We start from the raw sequence: 18,432 nt of genomic DNA, 5'->3' as shown, positions 1-18,432 counted from the left end.
AAATAAAAACCGATTACTGTTTGATAGTCTATTTTCAATTTGTTTTAGATTTGTTCTCGAAAAAAATATGAAATAATATTGCATTTTTGTTCCCATTTTATTTCATTATAAGTTATATATATACACACATATATACGGTATATATCTGTATCAACATTTAACCATCGATATTATACGTTTCCTTGCGATAATTTGAAGAGTTTAAAGACAACGTAAATATTTAGACTGAAATTTAAATAACAATTTAGCGTGGAAGAGAACTCATTCAAGCGCTGGTTCCGCCACTGATTAAGGTAAAATAATGTGCTTTCTTGCGTCATTTTCAAATGTACTATTCCAAATAAATGTATCTTATATGAATTTTCATTCAAATCTTTGACTTTGGGGTAATGTAGCATCTGCTTAACTAGTCTCTCCTCGACTTTGCGTTCGTCCGTCGAACTCCGACTGTCCGAGTCATGACTCTGACTGAGCTGAGTTCGAGTCGGACGGACGGAACGCGGTGCCGCGGGGCGGTGTCACTCAGTCTCAGTGAGTGAGTCAGTGTTTCCACAGCTCAGCCTCAGAATTTTGTCAGAAAGACCCTATCAATTTCCCGAAAGTGAATCCCAAATTTCCCGAAATTCATAGAAGTTTAGATATTTCCTGGAATTTTCAAGTTTTATTTTAACAAAAATTTGGCAATAAGTTGAACATCTGGCATGTCTGGCAGCCGTCTGTTTCGAAGAGTTATTTTTTAAACATTTTTTATTTTTATTTTTTAATTTCTCCTTGTACACAGACGGCTCGCTATCGTGCAGCCACCATTAGGGCAATTTAGGGGGTTAACAATGCAAAATCCACCCGACGGGGCTCATCGATTTTTGTTGTTTCATAAAAATATATAAAAAGAAATGTAGCCGGGGCTGTAGTGTAGGCCTACCAAAATAAAGATTATTATTCTGTTTTGGCCTGAAATGCACCAAAAGGCAAAACGCGGAATAATAAACTTAAAAAGGTGAAAAAACAGTGACTTACAATGTACTTCGGCTGTCGCGCAACTTCACTTCCCTGTTTTAACCGAACTTAATACATGAACATAGGGCCATCGAGTCCCCTGTACAGATCCAGCTAGAACTTCGGTCTCTGTATTTTGGTGAGTGGAGCCAACGGAGTTCAGCGGAACAACCAACATAACAGAGACCGAAGCTTTTGGTCTAGCAATAAGTATGGCAAGTTCCCCCAAGTCTGCGCAGTCCCCCTTGTCTGCGCACACGAGTATGTGCGCGATTCTAGTAAAAGAAGATACGCAACGAGCTAGTGCTGTTGTCGATAGGCCTCATATCGACATTGATGTCGACATACGAAGGATTTTCAATGTTTCCGACATGTCGACATGCACGCACCCACATCGACATGTAAACATAAAGGGGTCTAGCCTAAAGTCACGAGTGTAAAGCTTAGCTGAAAAGTTAGAAGCATTTATCCACAGTAATTGGCGCGATTAAAAGGTTTATTCAGCTTAGCAGCGCATTAAATGAAAAAAGAATACCTGCGAGCTGCGCGGCTGCAGAAATGCGTCAGTGCGGGGCCGGCCGGCCTGCCCGATCGAGCCGCCCTCGTCGATCCCGACGATCGCTCTAGATCTATATCTAGCGCTATAGCGAGCGTAGCGTAATAGCATTCACCTTACCCATCCACGGAAATATGTACCCATCACTATTCACTGTGCTCGATAATACGTTGCTCCTCAATGCATTACTTTTCACATAAACGTGAGCAGCAGCGAACACGTGTTTTTTTCAAAGTTGTGACCGCCGCAATTGAGCGCTTACTTCATATCACGAAGTCACAGTAAACTTCCCTTCCTTTGTTTGGAGATCGTTGCACGGATCGCCGCGGAAGTGATACTAAAATTATCGGTCAATTTCATTATTTTTTATTGTCAATTTGAGGAGTTTGCATTTGCAGCACATGTGTACCAGCGTAAAATACGCAATGATCACTGTTGTAATTGATGATTCTCAAATTGGCTCCGAGTGTTATTGCGCAATGCCTTCGAGACCGGTCACCGGATCGTGGTACAAAAACTTGATTCTCCAGAAAAAGTGAATTCACTCTAGCTTAGTGAAAACATGTTTTCCCGAACTGAGCCTGTATCATAGATCTAGATCTAGTGTGCATGGGATATCACTCGTGTCAAGGTGAATACATTTGATTGAGAGTGTTATGTTCCACGATCGAATGATTTTTTTTTATGTTAGGGAGCCTAGGCTAAATTACGGTCCCTTTTTCATGTCGACATTGTCGATGTCGGGATTAATTTTTAAGCGACATGTTGACATGGATTTTTGTTCCCGACAACAGCACTACAACGAGCACAAACTTTACACAGGTATTCATTAAAAAATCCAACTCAAAATGATGGAAAAATAATGAATTTAGGACATTTCGTGTGACGGCCTCAAAATGCAGCCTTTCTCATCAAAATCCCTGAATCTTGTGCAAAGTGAATGGGTGCGCAGACATTGGGTACCATTTTTTTTTCAATCTGAAAATGACAGCCCGATGTTTTTTCAAGAAAATGGTATATTTCCTTTCATTTTTTTAATGAGAAATTTGGTACACTTATATAAGGAACATTATTAACTGAAAGATTTCGTGAAATAAGAAATTCATGTTCAATCTTAACTCAAATTGTTAGGTGCGCAGACTTGGGGCCCACCATCATATGAGTTACAATAGCCTAAATTTGGTCTAACATGTTGGAACTAAAGTTAAGTGACCAAAATCAAGACAAGGAATTTGATTTTTAATTTTTTTTTTTCATGTATAAATCGTAATCACGCCCTCTGGCTCTAAAAGTAAAATTAAGTTAAAAAGACTTAGGGCCTAGATCTATTAACTGCTCTTATCTTTCATGTTCATATGTCTTCATGACATGTCTTTGAAAAATTGGAACAAAATTTTCGGATTCCCCGGAATTTCCTGGAATTTTTTCATTTCCCGAACCTTTCCTGGAAAAAGTCGAATTTCCCAATTTTCGGGAAGACTGGAGACAGTGCATGCCACGGTGTTGCCCCAAGCATGTCTGCATGTCTACAATACAATTTTATACCAACCAACACAACCCAAGACAAGGCCAAGGGGTTATGCACACATGACAAGCTTTTCAAGACAAGGGTAATCTTGGGTTTTAGGGGACTACATTATTTGCACCCAAAAAGACAGCTAAGGCTTAGGTTAGATCTACTTTTAGTTTTAGAATACAACGCAACTCCTGATATAGACTGATTATAGCGAATAAGGCCTAGGTCTATTTCTGTCAGGGATATGCTCCGCTGAGACTTTGTCTGGCTCCACGGTACATGTATATGTAGATCTACATACATGTATCCCCTCTGCTCTGTCAATAGACTGATAATGGTTATTGGGCTCGTAATGGTGGAGGTTGGACCAACGCTTAACCACAGCGTCTATGCCTGAAGAAAGGGTGCGCTAGGATTACTGCGTAATTCTTGCTTTTGATGGATGAAAAGGGGTGCAATAATATAGAGGAAATGGGCTATAATCAGCTTACCACCTTTCCGAAATATAAGCTGGAAAATACCAAATATTTATGACTAACATTCAGGATCAGGCTCTTCTTCGATCGTTCGCCATCATGTTTGTAATACCGGGGAGAGTACGGACGTGCCAGCCAATCACATTCGTGTTACCCTTTTGACAATGGAAACACGAATCTTGGCTTGGCTTTTGTCGTGGAAAGGAGTTACGAAATGTCAATGGCCTGATATCTCAGCTGGACGATCAGAACGCCAACACAGCGTGGTTTCAATTGTCTAGCTAGTAACTCTTCAGCTAGATCAGTGAACAGAGGATCCTGCATCTAACCTTTTCCGTAACCATAGATAATACACCAGACAGTCGCCTGTACTGTTACGTGAAGAAGAAAAAGAACCTTAATTAAAATCCCAGAATATGATTTCCTAAATTTCTTTTGTGTGAAAAATGTCAAATTAAGGGCACATGAATAGTTGCAATATTTTCATTTTATTCATATTTTGTACCAATATTAGATCCATGATTTATGTACTTATATCTCTTTTTTCTACAGGGCTGTCAATTGAGCAATAATTAGTTCGGCTACTCGTGAGAAGAGAAAGGGGAAAATGCATCTCTTAAAATTTCTCCTGGTTTTACTTATTCTTGGAATAAGTCTCCCGGCCCTGGTCCAGTCCAAGGGGGCACCCCACAAGGCTGAGATTGAAGACAATGAATTTGCAGAGTTTGAAGACTTGGATGAAGATGAGGATGAAGACTTCATCGCCGTGGAGACTGAAGAGGAAGAGGAGGATGACAGGGAGTTTGATGATATGATGACTGAAGATGGGGAGGATGTCATCGATAGAGATGAATTTGGTGATGATGATGAGGATATGCTGGAAGTAAGAATTTTTTTTATATCTTAACTTTTATTTTACAAGTCCCAGATCTAATGCAAAAGAATTAACAATCCTTCATCTCCATTAATATGATAATTTATATCCTACATAAATTAAATCCTGTATAGTGATTGGTTCAAATAGCATCACATGATCAAATATATTCTAGCTTCGCTGTTGAGACAAAATGCCCACTGAAGAAAGTTTACTATTCCCTAATGTCATTGATGGAATATTGCATTGTTCCATCATTGACATCAAAGATCATGCAATCTTTTGGATTCGCCGGTCAGCTAGGTGTCTCTACCGGGCAAGTTCGGTGAATTACATTCAATAAAGTTTGTTAATCTGGGCTTGTCAAAAATTGTAATGCTGTTAACATTCAGCACTCAGTATGAAGGAGTGCATTTTGTGGTGGTGTTCACTAACTTCTGAGCTTAACTCCAAGACCTTTATATATTGTTTCATTGTGAACATATTGAATTATCTGCCTGTTGGCTGATTAAATTATTAAATTGAACACATAACTTAGCGTTGATCATATGGCTAATGCATTTCCTTGATTACCTTGAATCAAGCATACTAATAATCTGTAGAATTAATCTCTAAGGTATGTGTTTCAGGCCCCTGGTTTCCATCTAATGAATAACTACACTTGATTGAAAATAATCTTGGTAATATATATGTAAAGTCAACATAATTTTCTGTAGACGTTCTCATGCATGTTGATGTGCGTACATGTATGTTTATGTGCAAACCTGTGAATATATATATATATATGTGTAAAACAGCTATACTGCCAGGTAAATGATTGTTTCTGTTACTTGGCCTTTTAACTACTCAGTGTCATAGAATCTTTTGTGCAGGTAATGTATATCAAGAATTTGTTTCTCTTTTCTCTTGTTAGGATGAAGATGAATTTGACCACTTCCAGGATACAGAAGAATTTGAGAACTTTGAGGAGCGACCTGCCAAGGGAAAAGGGAAAGAGTCTCCTGATCTTGAAATCACCAAGGTACAGTAATATTCTGGAGAGGCCAACTTTGAACTTTTGAACTTCATTTTCATTGGACCGTTTTTGTCAGAGAGACTTGGGCAGAGTTTTTTAGGTGTTTTTAATGTTTTGGTTGCTCATTGTCTTTTTGCGCATTATAGGAAATATGTGCAAGTTAACTTTATTTTAGCTCCTAATATCGTTACTCGAAATCATAAATTAATGTAGATTGTTTCTTGCAACAGAATATGCTTGATTAGCATTTGTTCATTTTATCAAGCAGTTTAAAATTTGCATATATGTTTGCCTCAGAGTGAATTTGACTTTTAATATTATCTGTATGTTTTCATTCCTCACAGGTCCCCCTTCATCTGCGAAACAGCTGGGACAGCTACTACTTGGAGCTGTTGATGTTGGCTGGTGTAGCAGCTTACCTTCTAAACTACATGAATGGCAAGTCAAAGAACCAAAGACTTGCCACAGCTTGGCTCAACTGCCACAAGGAACTCCTGGAAGCCAACTTTGCTCTTGTGGGTAAGAATGAATGAGTGGGCAGATGAATGGATGGGTGGATAGATGGAGGGAGGATAGATGGAGGGAGGATGGATGGATGGATGGGAGGATAGATGGAAGGATGGGTGGGTAGATAGATAGATAGATTGAGGGATGGATAGATTGGACTTTGAGGACAGTATATTTTGGTGCACACATAACTAAGATTTTCTAGTCCCTTTCAAGTACAGACCCCTGACACTAATAAAACATCAATGTTCTGTTTTTTAAGGTGATGATGGCTCAAAGGAGATGCCTACATCGGTGAACCTGTTAAAGCAAAGCGAGAACAGATACTGTCTCTGGTGTTCAGGGAGAGTGTTCTGTGAAGGAATGCTTGTCGAACTAAAGGTAAGTCAGAACTAGGACACACCCAGGCAGGATTTTCCTCTTCCATACATGCAAGTAAAGCTGAATTATGAACTTATTATTAGTTTTTGCTTTACCCCCAAGGCATACTTTTCTTTATTTGTTGCCAGTGATGCTCCATTATGTTGATGAGTATAAGGAATAAACATTTACCCTTGAAATTTGAGGAAATGATGGTGATCTAGGGGTCAAAAGATCAAATATTGGGAGGCCATGTGCGTCATTTTTCTTGTTACGAAAATGTTGCAAGTGCTTGTTTAACTTGCTCCCATTTCTTTATTTCTGAGTCAATTGTGTGCACACGTACAAATCATCCTTGGATAATACCACAATTGTGACTTATATTATAACAATGGTGAGGTTAAAGGTCACCGAGGGGTCAAAAAGTTTAATTATAAGCCTTTTCCTTATTTCTGCATCAATTGTGTTTAAACAAGGGACAAATGTCATCATGTATGTTTTATTGGTCGCAAAATCAAGTGAGACCCATGGCTCGTAAACCACCTTTTAATTACTAGAATAAGGGAGAGTGGTTATAGCCTGAAGATACAAATGACAAAATTTCAATTTGTTTTTCCCTTTATCTTTGTCAGTTTTTAAAGAGACAAGATCTCCTGAGTGCAATATCACGTACCATGCATCCAGCGGCAGATGAAATAGTGAGTATTATTACCTGTCATTTGTTTCAAGGGATTGTTTGATAGCAAGACGCACTCTGACATCCTCTTGCTTCCAGCTTCCTATTGGAATACACCATTCTCTTCGCTTTCCGGAATACCTGGTTTGCAAACAAGAATAGTGCCCTTTAAACAAGCACAATCTGGGCGTGGGCAAAAATTTGAGATGAGATAATATGAACACGGTGTTTTCCATGTGTGCCATGTTCAGATTATCCACCACTTGCCTGGATATCCCCGTGGAATCTGTGTGTGGGTGTTAGATTATTCCAGTCATTTAAAATTTTGATTTCAACTTACTGTAGCTTTTTTGTGATCAAGTCAGTTGCTAAAAGCATTCCTGTGAAGGACATGTGTGATAAAATGGAAAGTTTGTTTAATCCCACCTCATTTTCATTGGTCTTTCATTGTGTCACTTTGGATTCTGAAACCAATTGGTGAGAGGGGCTATAGCCTCTCTGTGATTGAACCAATCACTTAATTACTGACATGTGCTTCGAATAGATTATTGAAGCTAGCATGTGTAAACATATTGTTCATTTTGTGCAGTGCCCTTGTAAAGTGTGATTATTCATTTCAGCACATCAAACACATTCAATTTACAACAACAATATAAAATTACATAGAATATCCTAAAAATGCAATATTTTGTAGCACTTTGCCCAGTGCATCAGTTGGAAGCCGGGAAAGAGGAGAGGAAACTTTAATAATCACTGTAACCTGGGGCCCGTAACACAAAACTTAGCAATGATCGTAGAACATTTTTTCTACGATTGATTCCATTGACTTCAATGTACAATCAATCGTAAAAATCAAGCATACAATCAATCGCTAACCTTTGTGTTACGGGACCCAGATGGTCCCTCTGCCCAACCAACCAATGTTCTGGGAATACTGGGAAAAATAGAGCATGACGACAAATAGAATGACAATTATAAATAGGGACAACGACAAAGATAAATGCAGAAAACAAATGCCTTTATAAAGAAACAAGATAATCACTATGGGGAAGCTAATGCTCTATTTTCAAGCTAGATTTCAGAATAGTGACCATTCTCTTCAGGAAAAAAATTATGATAGGAGTAAAATAATTGGACTGACTGTGGGGAACCATCTGTGATGAATGATATAGATTGTAACTTTGAATTGCTTTCTTAGGGTGTGTTCAATGTCGGTTTCGAATTTTAAATGGCAACATGAATCATGATTGAAAATGTGATTACAAAACGTGGATATAATGAGACACAAAGGATGTGTTCAATGTCCTCCATTCCCGGCCGCAAAAGTAAACATCTTTGAAATCATGATTTGGAGAAAGAATTTAAACGTTGAAAAAAATGCGTTTGTAAACGCGATCAGCCTAGATTTTACGACTTTCGTCATCGCGAATGCGACATTTAACACAATTGAGTTTTGACATGTCTTTAAATTTGCTCTCACAGTGGAAGCCTACAGAAACGGGTGCCAGAATTGACCTTTCTTGTGATGGGTCACACTGCGCACTAAAGCTGCGGTTAACGAAAGCGGGAAATTTTAAGATGATTGAAAAGTAATCAGCTTTATATTTTCAACACTGAACTGTGCATCAATCATTGTGTTTGTGCTCCGTCTTTTGTAATTGAGTTTTCAGTCATGATTCATGTTGTTTAAATTTAAAAATCAACATTGAATACACCCTAAATGTATTACTCTGATTACACTTGCATTACACAGAAAGTGACGGTGACCTTGGATTCTGATGCTATGGATAGCTTTGTCCTGTTCTTTGGGAACAAGAAGATCGCCAACCGCATGCTGAAGGAGATGCAGGATCTGGTAAGCAGGGGGGAGGGGGGACTATCAGATTCTGTATAGGGGTAATGCTTGTTTCACCAAGGCTCCCTTACATGGTAACTTTGACATCAAAGGGTAACTTCCATGAAATCTTTGATAGGATTGGATGAACATTGTAACCATGGTAGTTACCGTTGGGGTACAAAGCTACCATAATAGAAGGTTTTATGTACTGGGGCCCTGTTTACCCCAAGTCACCTTTTATATTGAATGCAGTGGTAATTTAGGGGGAGTGGGACGTTTTTGTGTTTCAGAGACTAAATCAGCCTTAGCCCCTGCATATTTATTTGCTGGTGGTAAGATTCTTTGTAAAGGCTTGTACAGAGTATAGACGTGGTGCGGCATAGCTCAGCAACTTTCTGTGTACCAAGTCAATGGGATTTGACACAGTATAGACAGGTCGCAGAGGCAGGAGACATCAATCACAACTATGCAAATGCCAACTTAAAGAATACATACAGCTACTTCTACTGCTACCTATGGAGCATTGTGGCCCAGTGGATTAGTCTTCTGACTTTGAAACAGAGGGTCGTGGGTTCGAATCCCAGCCATGGCATAATTTCCTTCAGCAAGAAATTCATCCACATTATGCTGCACTCAACCGAGGTGAGATAAATGGGTACCTGGCAGGAATTTATTCCTTGAAATGCCACAATATAAATGTTGCATATTATTATTATTAGCATTATTATGTTTAATACCTTTCTTCTGCTATTCAGGGTCAGTATTGTGGCGATAAGAGGAGTGGTGATAAATTTGGGTTACCTGCAAGCACAGTAGTACTAGCTGAATTAGGAGAGGTTGTCAATGGGGTTCTGGACACTAAGGTAAGTCAGAAGCTTGGAGAGTGTTACACGAAAGGACTTGTCGGACATTTTATCAGACAAGTCCCATTTTATCTGACAGTGAACAAAGTGACAGTGAATAAAGTGACAGTGCTCAGCCAATTAAAAGCATGGAAAGTCGACGGATCTGCCTTCTCGGACAAAAATGTTGATGAAACGCCCCCCTTAATTTTAGATAAATTCACAACATTTTGTGGTTTTGCCCGATAATTTGTCGCTTTCTTAACACATGTGCCACCAGCGAGAGAGAGGCTATTGAGTCGACCACTTTTCCCTGGACATAGATAATATAGCATGTGCCACGAGTGGGTTTTGAGAAATTTAAGAAGTAATTAACCTCAAGATGAATTCCAGGTGCAGGAAAGAATAAAGAACATTTAAGAAACATTATAGCAAACAATAAGGTCCCTGAATCAAAATGGCATTGTTAATAATCACTTTTAAAGAGAAACGTGATAAATGCAAGGTGTCGAGTACACTTTGGTTGAACAGTCTCTCAGGATTAGTGCATATGAAGGACCTCACAATAATGGCCTGCATTATGAAATGCATGGATTGTTGATGTGGTCTTGAAAATCTTGCAAAATCTATCAGAAGAAAAAAAATCTGGATGTGATGGGTGATTTCAAGTTTATTATTGGTGCTGCTAAAGATCTTGATGTTGGACATACAATTTAAGATTGTGTTACATAGCACGAATACCCTATTCTAAGTTTGTAAAATTAAAAAAAAATGTAAAAAATAAAAATCACATAAAAATACATTTCCTTTGACACTGTCCCGGCAACAAGTCTTTTTTTTCATTGATCAACACCAAATTTTTCATTTTATGCTAAAAGAAAAATTGATGAAAGATATTCAGTTAAATCTGTTAATTAGCAAAAATGGAAATGTAAAACGTTGCTGTTTTTTTTTTCAAAGGAAAATGGGAAATTCCAGCTTCTGTAGACTTTCTTTATGTCTTTTATTTCCTTGTTTTTTCATGCATGAGCAATAAAAGAAACAATGCAGCCCCCTCCAAAAAAGAGAAAAATGTAGTAAATGAATAAATAAATTAAAAACCGAAATAAACATGACCAATTCCAAATCTAAAGAATTGAAGCTGATCAAATGAGCCCTATTTGAATCATTATATTGAAGAAAAATGTTGAAGCCACAGTGTGCTCCAACAAACTGTTCGCGATTTGCAAATTTTGCTATAGAATAATTATCAAGAAGAACCGTGAACAAATTATTTTTGAGGTCCTTAATTAATATCTCTATACCATTATTGAAACTTGTCTGTATTTCATTCTTTCATGGTTTTAAATCTTTGTTACAGGTTCTGAACTGTTTGAACAGCCATCCAGAAATGTTTGATTATATGCATATCTCGGACCAATTTTCTGGCCCAAAACCTGCGGCTGAGTAAGTAGATTACTGTTCCTTTGGTTTATAATAATGATGATAATGAGGGAGATGTTGTTGATGACTGTATAATATCGATATCACTGATGATAATGATGATAATAGTGATAATGATGAAACTACTACTGCTACTTGTAAATATTACTGCTACTAGTAGTAGCGGTAGAAGTAGTAGCAGCAGTAGCATTAGTAGTAGAAGAAGAATACACAATGATAATGGTATTGTTCATGATCAGTAATTATAATTGATTGTACATTTTATATATATTCACTGCAGGGATGAACAGCCAACTACAATGCCTCCCACTGAAAAGGTGCTCATTTGTAACTTCAAAGGTGAGATATACATGTATGTTTATTTTAAAAGGCTACACCATCATGAGTGTCATTAATTTGTAACGGCCAGCCCCACTCCAAGACAACGTTTTTTTTAATAGTCTGGGAGCAGAACACTGTAAATGTCTTCCAAACCAGACGTAAAATAAAGTTTAAATGCTAACTTTAATGATACTTTTGATTTCTGCTTAAATTCTAAAAATATTAATAAATGCATTATGGGCGGTACTATGCAAATGAGAGAGTGATGACCTAACACATTCACCTTTTCTTATGTTTTTTATTTATATAAAAATGTTTCAACTCCTATAATGATAATCTAAAAACATGTTTTATCCCTCATTGAAATTATGAAATCATTATTGTTATGTATTGTGATTTGGTGGCAATCCTCTTTAAACATAAAGGAAGTTATTAATATTGATCAATTGGGCGGTATTAATTAGTTCTCTCCTTTCGAAAACCAAAACAAACAAAAATGAAAAAGGTACAAGCAACATGTAAACATATTTGTATATTTCGTTCTTTCATCACCAGTCCCCGGTAATGGACGAAGCGCTAAGAGCGACATCGAAGACATGCTACCTATGATGAAGATGGTTATCTACCTTGTTGATAAGATCAAGAGGTTCCGTCTTTCTAAGGAGGTCAGTACATTCCTTGGGGTCTGTTTCACAAAGCTGTCCTCAGAATTGCAAAGGATTTTGCGAATGACAGAAATATGGCAAGCCACAAAGGGTTTCCTGGGTCCTGGAACATGATGCTTAACAATTTATTTTATTATTGATTGTAAAGTGTGTCGATGCAATCAATTTGTGAAAATTTGTTCAGATTCTAAGCATCGTGTAAGAGATCTTTGATTATTTCTATTTTTGCTTTAGCTGGATTTGAAATATGCAGATGTTGATAGAATATTGAAACTGCATAATTTGTTTAGTTTGCATGAAATCATTCATAGTCAAACGTTAAGATGTCATGAAATATTATCAGCTCTTAACATATACATGTATGTTTCATTTCTGTAATATTTATATGCATGACATAATAATGTAATATGTAAACATCTGTAAATATGTTGTTATCGTTGGTGAATAAAAATCAAATCAAATCAAATCAAATCAAATATTTTTAGTGCACACTTTTGCACTTCATATTCCAGTTGTTTATGTGGCTGTGCATAACTGTACAAACTGCTTTGTAAAACTCTGCCGGTCCCTCTCGAACATTGTACTAGGTCAAGACTTGAATTATCTATACGTACATTCTATTTATAAATTTTTTAAAAGAATCAGTAATTTCAAACCATCATAATACTCCATTGACTGGAGAGTTAGGCTTTATGTCGTAACAGTTCTGACTCTTGCTTTTTAATCAGGAGGTCATGTGTTTGGATCCCACTAGTATTCTTTGGCACAGGGAAGGCATGCAAGTTGGAATCCATCAATAAAATTACATGTTTATTGATATGGGCACATTGTGCCTCGGTGTGATTTTAAGTCATCTATTTGAAGCATCCTTTGGATAAAGAAGTATCCAAGCTGAAACCAGGGAGCTAACATTGATAATGTTTTATAATATTCATTGATACTGATCCAGGGCAAGATGAAAGCCGAGAGGATCCGTGCCAAAGTTTCCGAATCTTACGTCAAGCTTGCCCACGCCCAGAGGCAGGAGCTTGCCCAGCAGCGTCGTGAAGACAAACGTCGCGCCGAGAAGGAACGTCTTCTCAACGAGGATGATCCTGACAAGGCCCGCCGCCTTGAGGTCAGTCAGCATTTTAAATGTTTTTATATTAGTGGGATATATACTGTACACCTCATAGGGATTTCTATATGTATATTTGGCATACTGTGTAGAACATAAAAGCCAACAGGTGTCTTTATAAACACAAAGGTTTGAGATTGATAATAAAGTTGATGTGTACACTTGATTGCACAAATTGAAATTGTAAAAATCATCCCAATGATCAAGCACTATGTTGTGTGTAAAGGGGTCTCAGATATACAAACAAATTCAATTAGATTTTTAATGTTGTACAACGCCTACTTAGCTTGTTGTATGCGAGCAAATGGGAGGCTGAATGTCAAACATTTGTATCGTTGCACACAATACATACCGTCCAAAATATACCTTTGTACGGCTTTAGGAGGTGACGTCACAATACGATCTAATTCATTGCGCTCAGTAAAAATGAAGATGCAATACGCGTATAAACCTGCTGGCAAAATGCGCAATGCGGCCCAAGGTCATGTGCGCTTGTGGAATTTTGCTTTTCGCTTTCATTTTTTTTGCTCCCTATTCATAGATTACTGCAGCTAAAAACTCATGTTTTTTTTTAAATATATTTTCGCTAAATTCTGAGGCGTTGTACAACACAAATAGCGAATATTCTTATTCGTGCAATGGTGCGAGATTTCGCATTCGGTGAAAGAAAGAGACACTCTATTCAATTTGGCTAACGCCTCGTTGAATAGAGCATCTTTCTTTCACCTCATGCAAAATCTCGCACCATCGCACTCATGCCTATTCGCTATTTGTATATTGTAAAATAATAATTGAATACATTTGAGAAATAAAAGCGAGAGGGGTATAGAGATGGGACTCAAACCTCACCCCTCTTCCCCACATTCACACTTCTAGTATGCAAGTGTTTGTGAGTAATCAACCCTTTTCATTAAGTTACATCTTCTTTTATCATGCAACATATAACCTGACTTTGTCCTCCCTGTGATGTAATGTCTTAGGGGTGTTTCAGTAAAAATGCAAATCAACTTCAGATCCCTAAATAATTCAACAGTTGCACTTGAAGTTGCAAGTGATTGTTGTCATGTTTGCAACACAAAGTACAGTATAAATCCATTTGTCGTACATGAAATTGATCTATTATTAAGTGCAAATTTGTAATTGAAATTTGTTAATACGTTTCTCACAGCAATCCCTAACCCTAACTCCTTGTTATTTTTTTTCTTCCCCTCTTTCTTCCTCTATCCCCGTTAACAGGATAAGCAATACAAGAAGGACATGCGTAAACGTATGAACCCCAACATGAAGCAGATCAAGGTCCGAGGTACATAGAGAGCTACTAGGATCCCTCTCTCAGCCAAGACTTTAGCACCATATCACCCGTCAATTCTAGTTCACATCCATATTTCTCTGATACAAGTAGGCTTAGTGGAGCGTCTAATGTCGATCTTGTCAATGATTTTCAATGAATTGTAATAGAGTACCAAAGTGAAGATGTCACAAAAAACATTTTTTGCATTTCAGCATGTTTTGATACCATATTCCCGTAGAGCATGATGAAAAGCCCCCACTTCGGAAATTTTGTGAAAATCGGTCCATGGGGGCCTGAGATATGACCCCAGGAATACATAATTAGCCCTATTGAAGTCAATATATTATTGGCCTGGTTCCTAACATTTAGAAACAGGCCAATAATACATTGATGTCAATGGGGCTAATTAGGTATTCATGAGGTCATATCTTGGGTCCCCACGGACTGATTCCCACAACATTTGTGTTGTGGGGGTTTTCCATCATGCTCTACCAGAATATGGTATAAAAAATGCTGAAATGCAAAAGTGACAATTGATGACATCACACTTCATTACTCTATAAGCGACTGAAATCCTCATGTTTGATTGGATAATTTGTCAATGCCAATTAGGTATCCTGTCAAAATGTCTCTTTTTCTTGCGGGAATCCAGCTATTAAGGCACTACGCATCTTTTATAGCGGCTTGCCTGCACTCCCCATCATTTTGTCTGTGATGAAGTGTGAGAATCTGTAATGAAAGGTTGGTTGCGGGATTCCTGCATGAAGGACGCTGCTTCGACCTTTGACAAGGTACCTGGTACCGTTTTCACTAACTCATGATTTTTTGGTCCGCACAAGGCCAGCACTAAAATCACCACACAATACAAATTGCGCTCAGCAACTATAGCAGAGCCGTGCTACTTTTATGATCACAAATTCAAAAACTCTAGTACAAAAGGGATAATTGTCATGGTAACTGAACACGCCATAATACAGAGTTTCCGTGCTCCGTATCGTTACCTTTGTGTGAGGAATTTTGGCCCTGGTGCTGCTATCATTCATAATCTCTTTGGTTGGTACCTAGTGTGGGCCTGGCGCTGGTCTGGTGCTGATGAAAGCAGCTCCAAAATAGCCTGGGCCTTGTCCGGACCAGCGAGTTACTGAAAGGTGTATTAGTTACAAGTTTTCATGAAAACATTCAACTGGGCCCTGTAGCATAGAAGGTGCAATCAATTGTAAAGCGCAAATATCAACTGCATCTCCTTCAAGTTACAGGGCCAAGGGTCTTGTTACGGTTAAGAGATGCAACTAATTGTTTTGCAATCAATTGTTTGACAATCTAATGTACAATAAAATGTATGGTGAACCATGTAATTGATTGTAAATTAAAGTTATAATCAATTGTGTATACCAGTTGTATCTCTTTAATTTACATCCACAGACATGGTCTGTCCCGATGATGTTCACAATCACCAAAAGTAGAAAACAAAGTTCACAGAATATCTTGATAATATTTTTTGTTTTGGTGGAGTTTATTACAAGCACGTTCATATTTGCCTTACTTTATAAGTGGACAGTTGTGTTTTAAAGAGCATCAGTTACTCTTCGCTGAAAGAGTGGCCAAGTTTTCTGATCAAACAAAAATTAAAGGGGCAAGCCCTGTTCCTCACAGTGGTCTACCATTCCGTTCTTTTGTGTACTGAGATTATCCTGATCAAGGGATTGAAGGGGTAAGCCTTAGTGTGGTGATTTCATGGTACACCATGTATTCTTTTGTGGGCATATGCTGGTCCTGAAAAGGACCACCCAAACTCGATGTTTCGACAAGTGTGTTCTTCTGAAGATGACAAGAACACATTTGTCTAAACATCGAGTTTGGGTGGTCCTTTTTAAGACCAGCATATGCCCACAAATAAATACATGGTGTACCCCTAAGACCACTACCAGTACACTCTTTGCCATGGAAACCTTCAGAAGTTACGGCAAGCCATGTTAACACACAATGGTCTGCCCCTTCAGTCTTCTGTTTGAGATGGTCTGGCACCACTGTCTTATTAATACAGTATATATGGTTTCATAGAGCTATGCTCATCAATACTAGTTTATTTTATGTATTATTGTAGCTCAAATATATTCAGATGAGAGAGGGGGATCCAAGATAGGGTATTGTAGTAGGAATGTAAGTTGTGGGTTGTATAGTTAGTATGTTGTATTATGTTTTGTCTCTGTTTAACACTTAACAACCAATGATAATTATTTTGTCATTAATGCACTTAATTGTTGATGGATTTTTTTTTTTTCCAGCAAAAGCTACAAAATTGCATTGAAATGATAATGAATTTTCTAACAGACATATAAAAAAAAAATTGACTGGTTGGTAAAAACAGATTTAATGTCAATGGAGTTTTAAAATTCTTTATCACTCATTACCAGCTATTGCTACAGGCTTCTTAAATCATGCAATTTGACTGGTCAAGTCTTGTTGATTTCAAGCATTTATTATTGGTAACAAGTTTTATGAAACCTAATCCTGGCTTTGATTGGCTCTGGAGTCCTGTCCTAGTTAATATTATTGGCAAAGTAATCATCAATGAAAAGGAAATGAATTATTTCAATTTGGTAAAGATCAGTGTTTATAAGTAAAGCAATGATGTTTTTTTTAATGAAAAGGGTGATATGATTTTATCATGATAACGTAGATTGCAAATCATTGGATAGGGGATGGGGTCACTTATGTCATATCCCTCTTACTTATTACCTTTCTTCTTGATTGGGGAAAAAAACAACTGGAAATTTATTCATATGTATGGGAAATATCTGTTATGATGAATCATTATTCCCTTTTTTGAAATATTATGTGCTACAAGAAATATCATTATTAAAAAGATATGATTTGATTATTTATCTTTCAATTCTTAACTCGATTGTATTTTTTCCATCCTTTTCTTTCATCTTTCAAAAATTTTCCTCATTTTCGAAGCCTTTAAAGTGAAATATGTACAGAATTTACATTTCTTGTTGAGTATGAATAATCACTTAGACATTTCTGTCCTAGATATTCTCTGCCTGTGTAGCATCACATTCTGAATGTCGATTGTGTAGCACAAGTGTAGGTTCTCGTTCTATGATATGGTTTGTATATAAAAGAAGGCTATTTTTGGCAAAGATTGTGCAATTTATGTCTATGTGAGAAAAGAGGTTAGTATCGATTTGGTCTACTAGCAGATGGTCTAATCCTCAGATTGTCTATGCCATTGTAGCTAAAAAATATTTGGACTTCTATCAGTTAAGCCTACTAAAATGTGTAGTCCACCCATTACTTCGTCTAATTGACAATTGGTCTATTTATTATTTAGCCTCATGGCCAATTTTCACATTGTCTTTTATTTGCTTTAAGTTGCCAAGTGGAAATTTGATTCAGTTCACCTAATCATATGGTGTTAGACCAATTGGATATTTGACAAAACGGGTAAAAACTATATGGAAATCAGACAAAATGGTGAACGGCCTGATTGAGATTGTAATTAGGCCAAATATTTACTAGAAAAACTGGACGTCTATGAACTGGGATTAGATCGCGTGGGATGAGACCAAATTGAAAGTAGAGACTGGATGTAAACCAATTTACCAGAAAAGTTGCAGTAAGAATACAAAATCATCTTTTATTACTCTACTCCATGATAACAATGGTTAACAAAATCATTTCCTTTTGAAAGAACGATTGAATTGTTTGCAAATGAGTATAGATTCCTGATTCATTTTTGGATTGAAATTAAAGAAGTTATTTGAAATGTAATTTTTTTTGTGTATTTACTATTTATTATCTCTGATGGTGATGATATAAAATGATGATGATGATGGTGACGATATAATAATGAAGAAAATATGGTGATGATGAATTGATGATGATGTGGATGGTGATGATGATGATGATAACTGTGATGGAAATGAATGATGGC

The 18,432-nt window shown here is 37.3% G+C and overlaps 1 protein-coding gene across 5 annotated transcripts; it reads left to right on the top strand.

Moving 5' to 3' along the window:
* The first annotated feature begins 205 nt into the window (after positions 1 to 205).
* Positions 206 to 18,269, top strand: LOC129275289 (PAT complex subunit CCDC47-like). Of its 5 annotated transcripts, XR_010295475.1 has the most exons (15): positions 206 to 293; positions 4,097 to 4,427; positions 5,332 to 5,439; positions 5,778 to 5,952; positions 6,203 to 6,321; positions 6,933 to 6,998; positions 8,730 to 8,831; positions 9,569 to 9,676; positions 11,016 to 11,101; positions 11,379 to 11,437; positions 11,975 to 12,084; positions 13,034 to 13,201; positions 14,438 to 14,815; positions 14,868 to 16,238; positions 16,373 to 18,269. XR_010295475.1 is itself a non-coding variant. In XM_064108585.1 (13 exons), exons 2-13 carry the CDS (start codon positions 4,152 to 4,154, stop codon positions 14,510 to 14,512), a joined length of 1,452 nt encoding a protein of 483 aa, XP_063964655.1. In that variant the 5' UTR covers positions 206 to 293; positions 4,097 to 4,151; the 3' UTR covers positions 14,513 to 18,269. The 5 variants fall into 5 exon arrangements, 2 of the variants coding, with proteins under 2 accessions (XP_063964655.1, XP_063964656.1); XR_010295472.1 differs by having other exon boundaries at positions 14,868 to 18,269; XR_010295474.1 differs by having other exon boundaries at positions 14,438 to 16,238.
* Positions 18,270 to 18,432: the final 163 nt, after the last annotated feature.

Source organism: Lytechinus pictus, chromosome 13 (genome assembly GCF_037042905.1).
Source record: "Lytechinus pictus isolate F3 Inbred chromosome 13, Lp3.0, whole genome shotgun sequence".
Lineage (NCBI taxonomy): Eukaryota > Metazoa > Echinodermata > Echinoidea > Temnopleuroida > Toxopneustidae > Lytechinus > Lytechinus pictus.
Note: the sequence above shows the minus strand (reverse complement) of the source record. Positions and strands in the feature narration are given on the sequence as shown.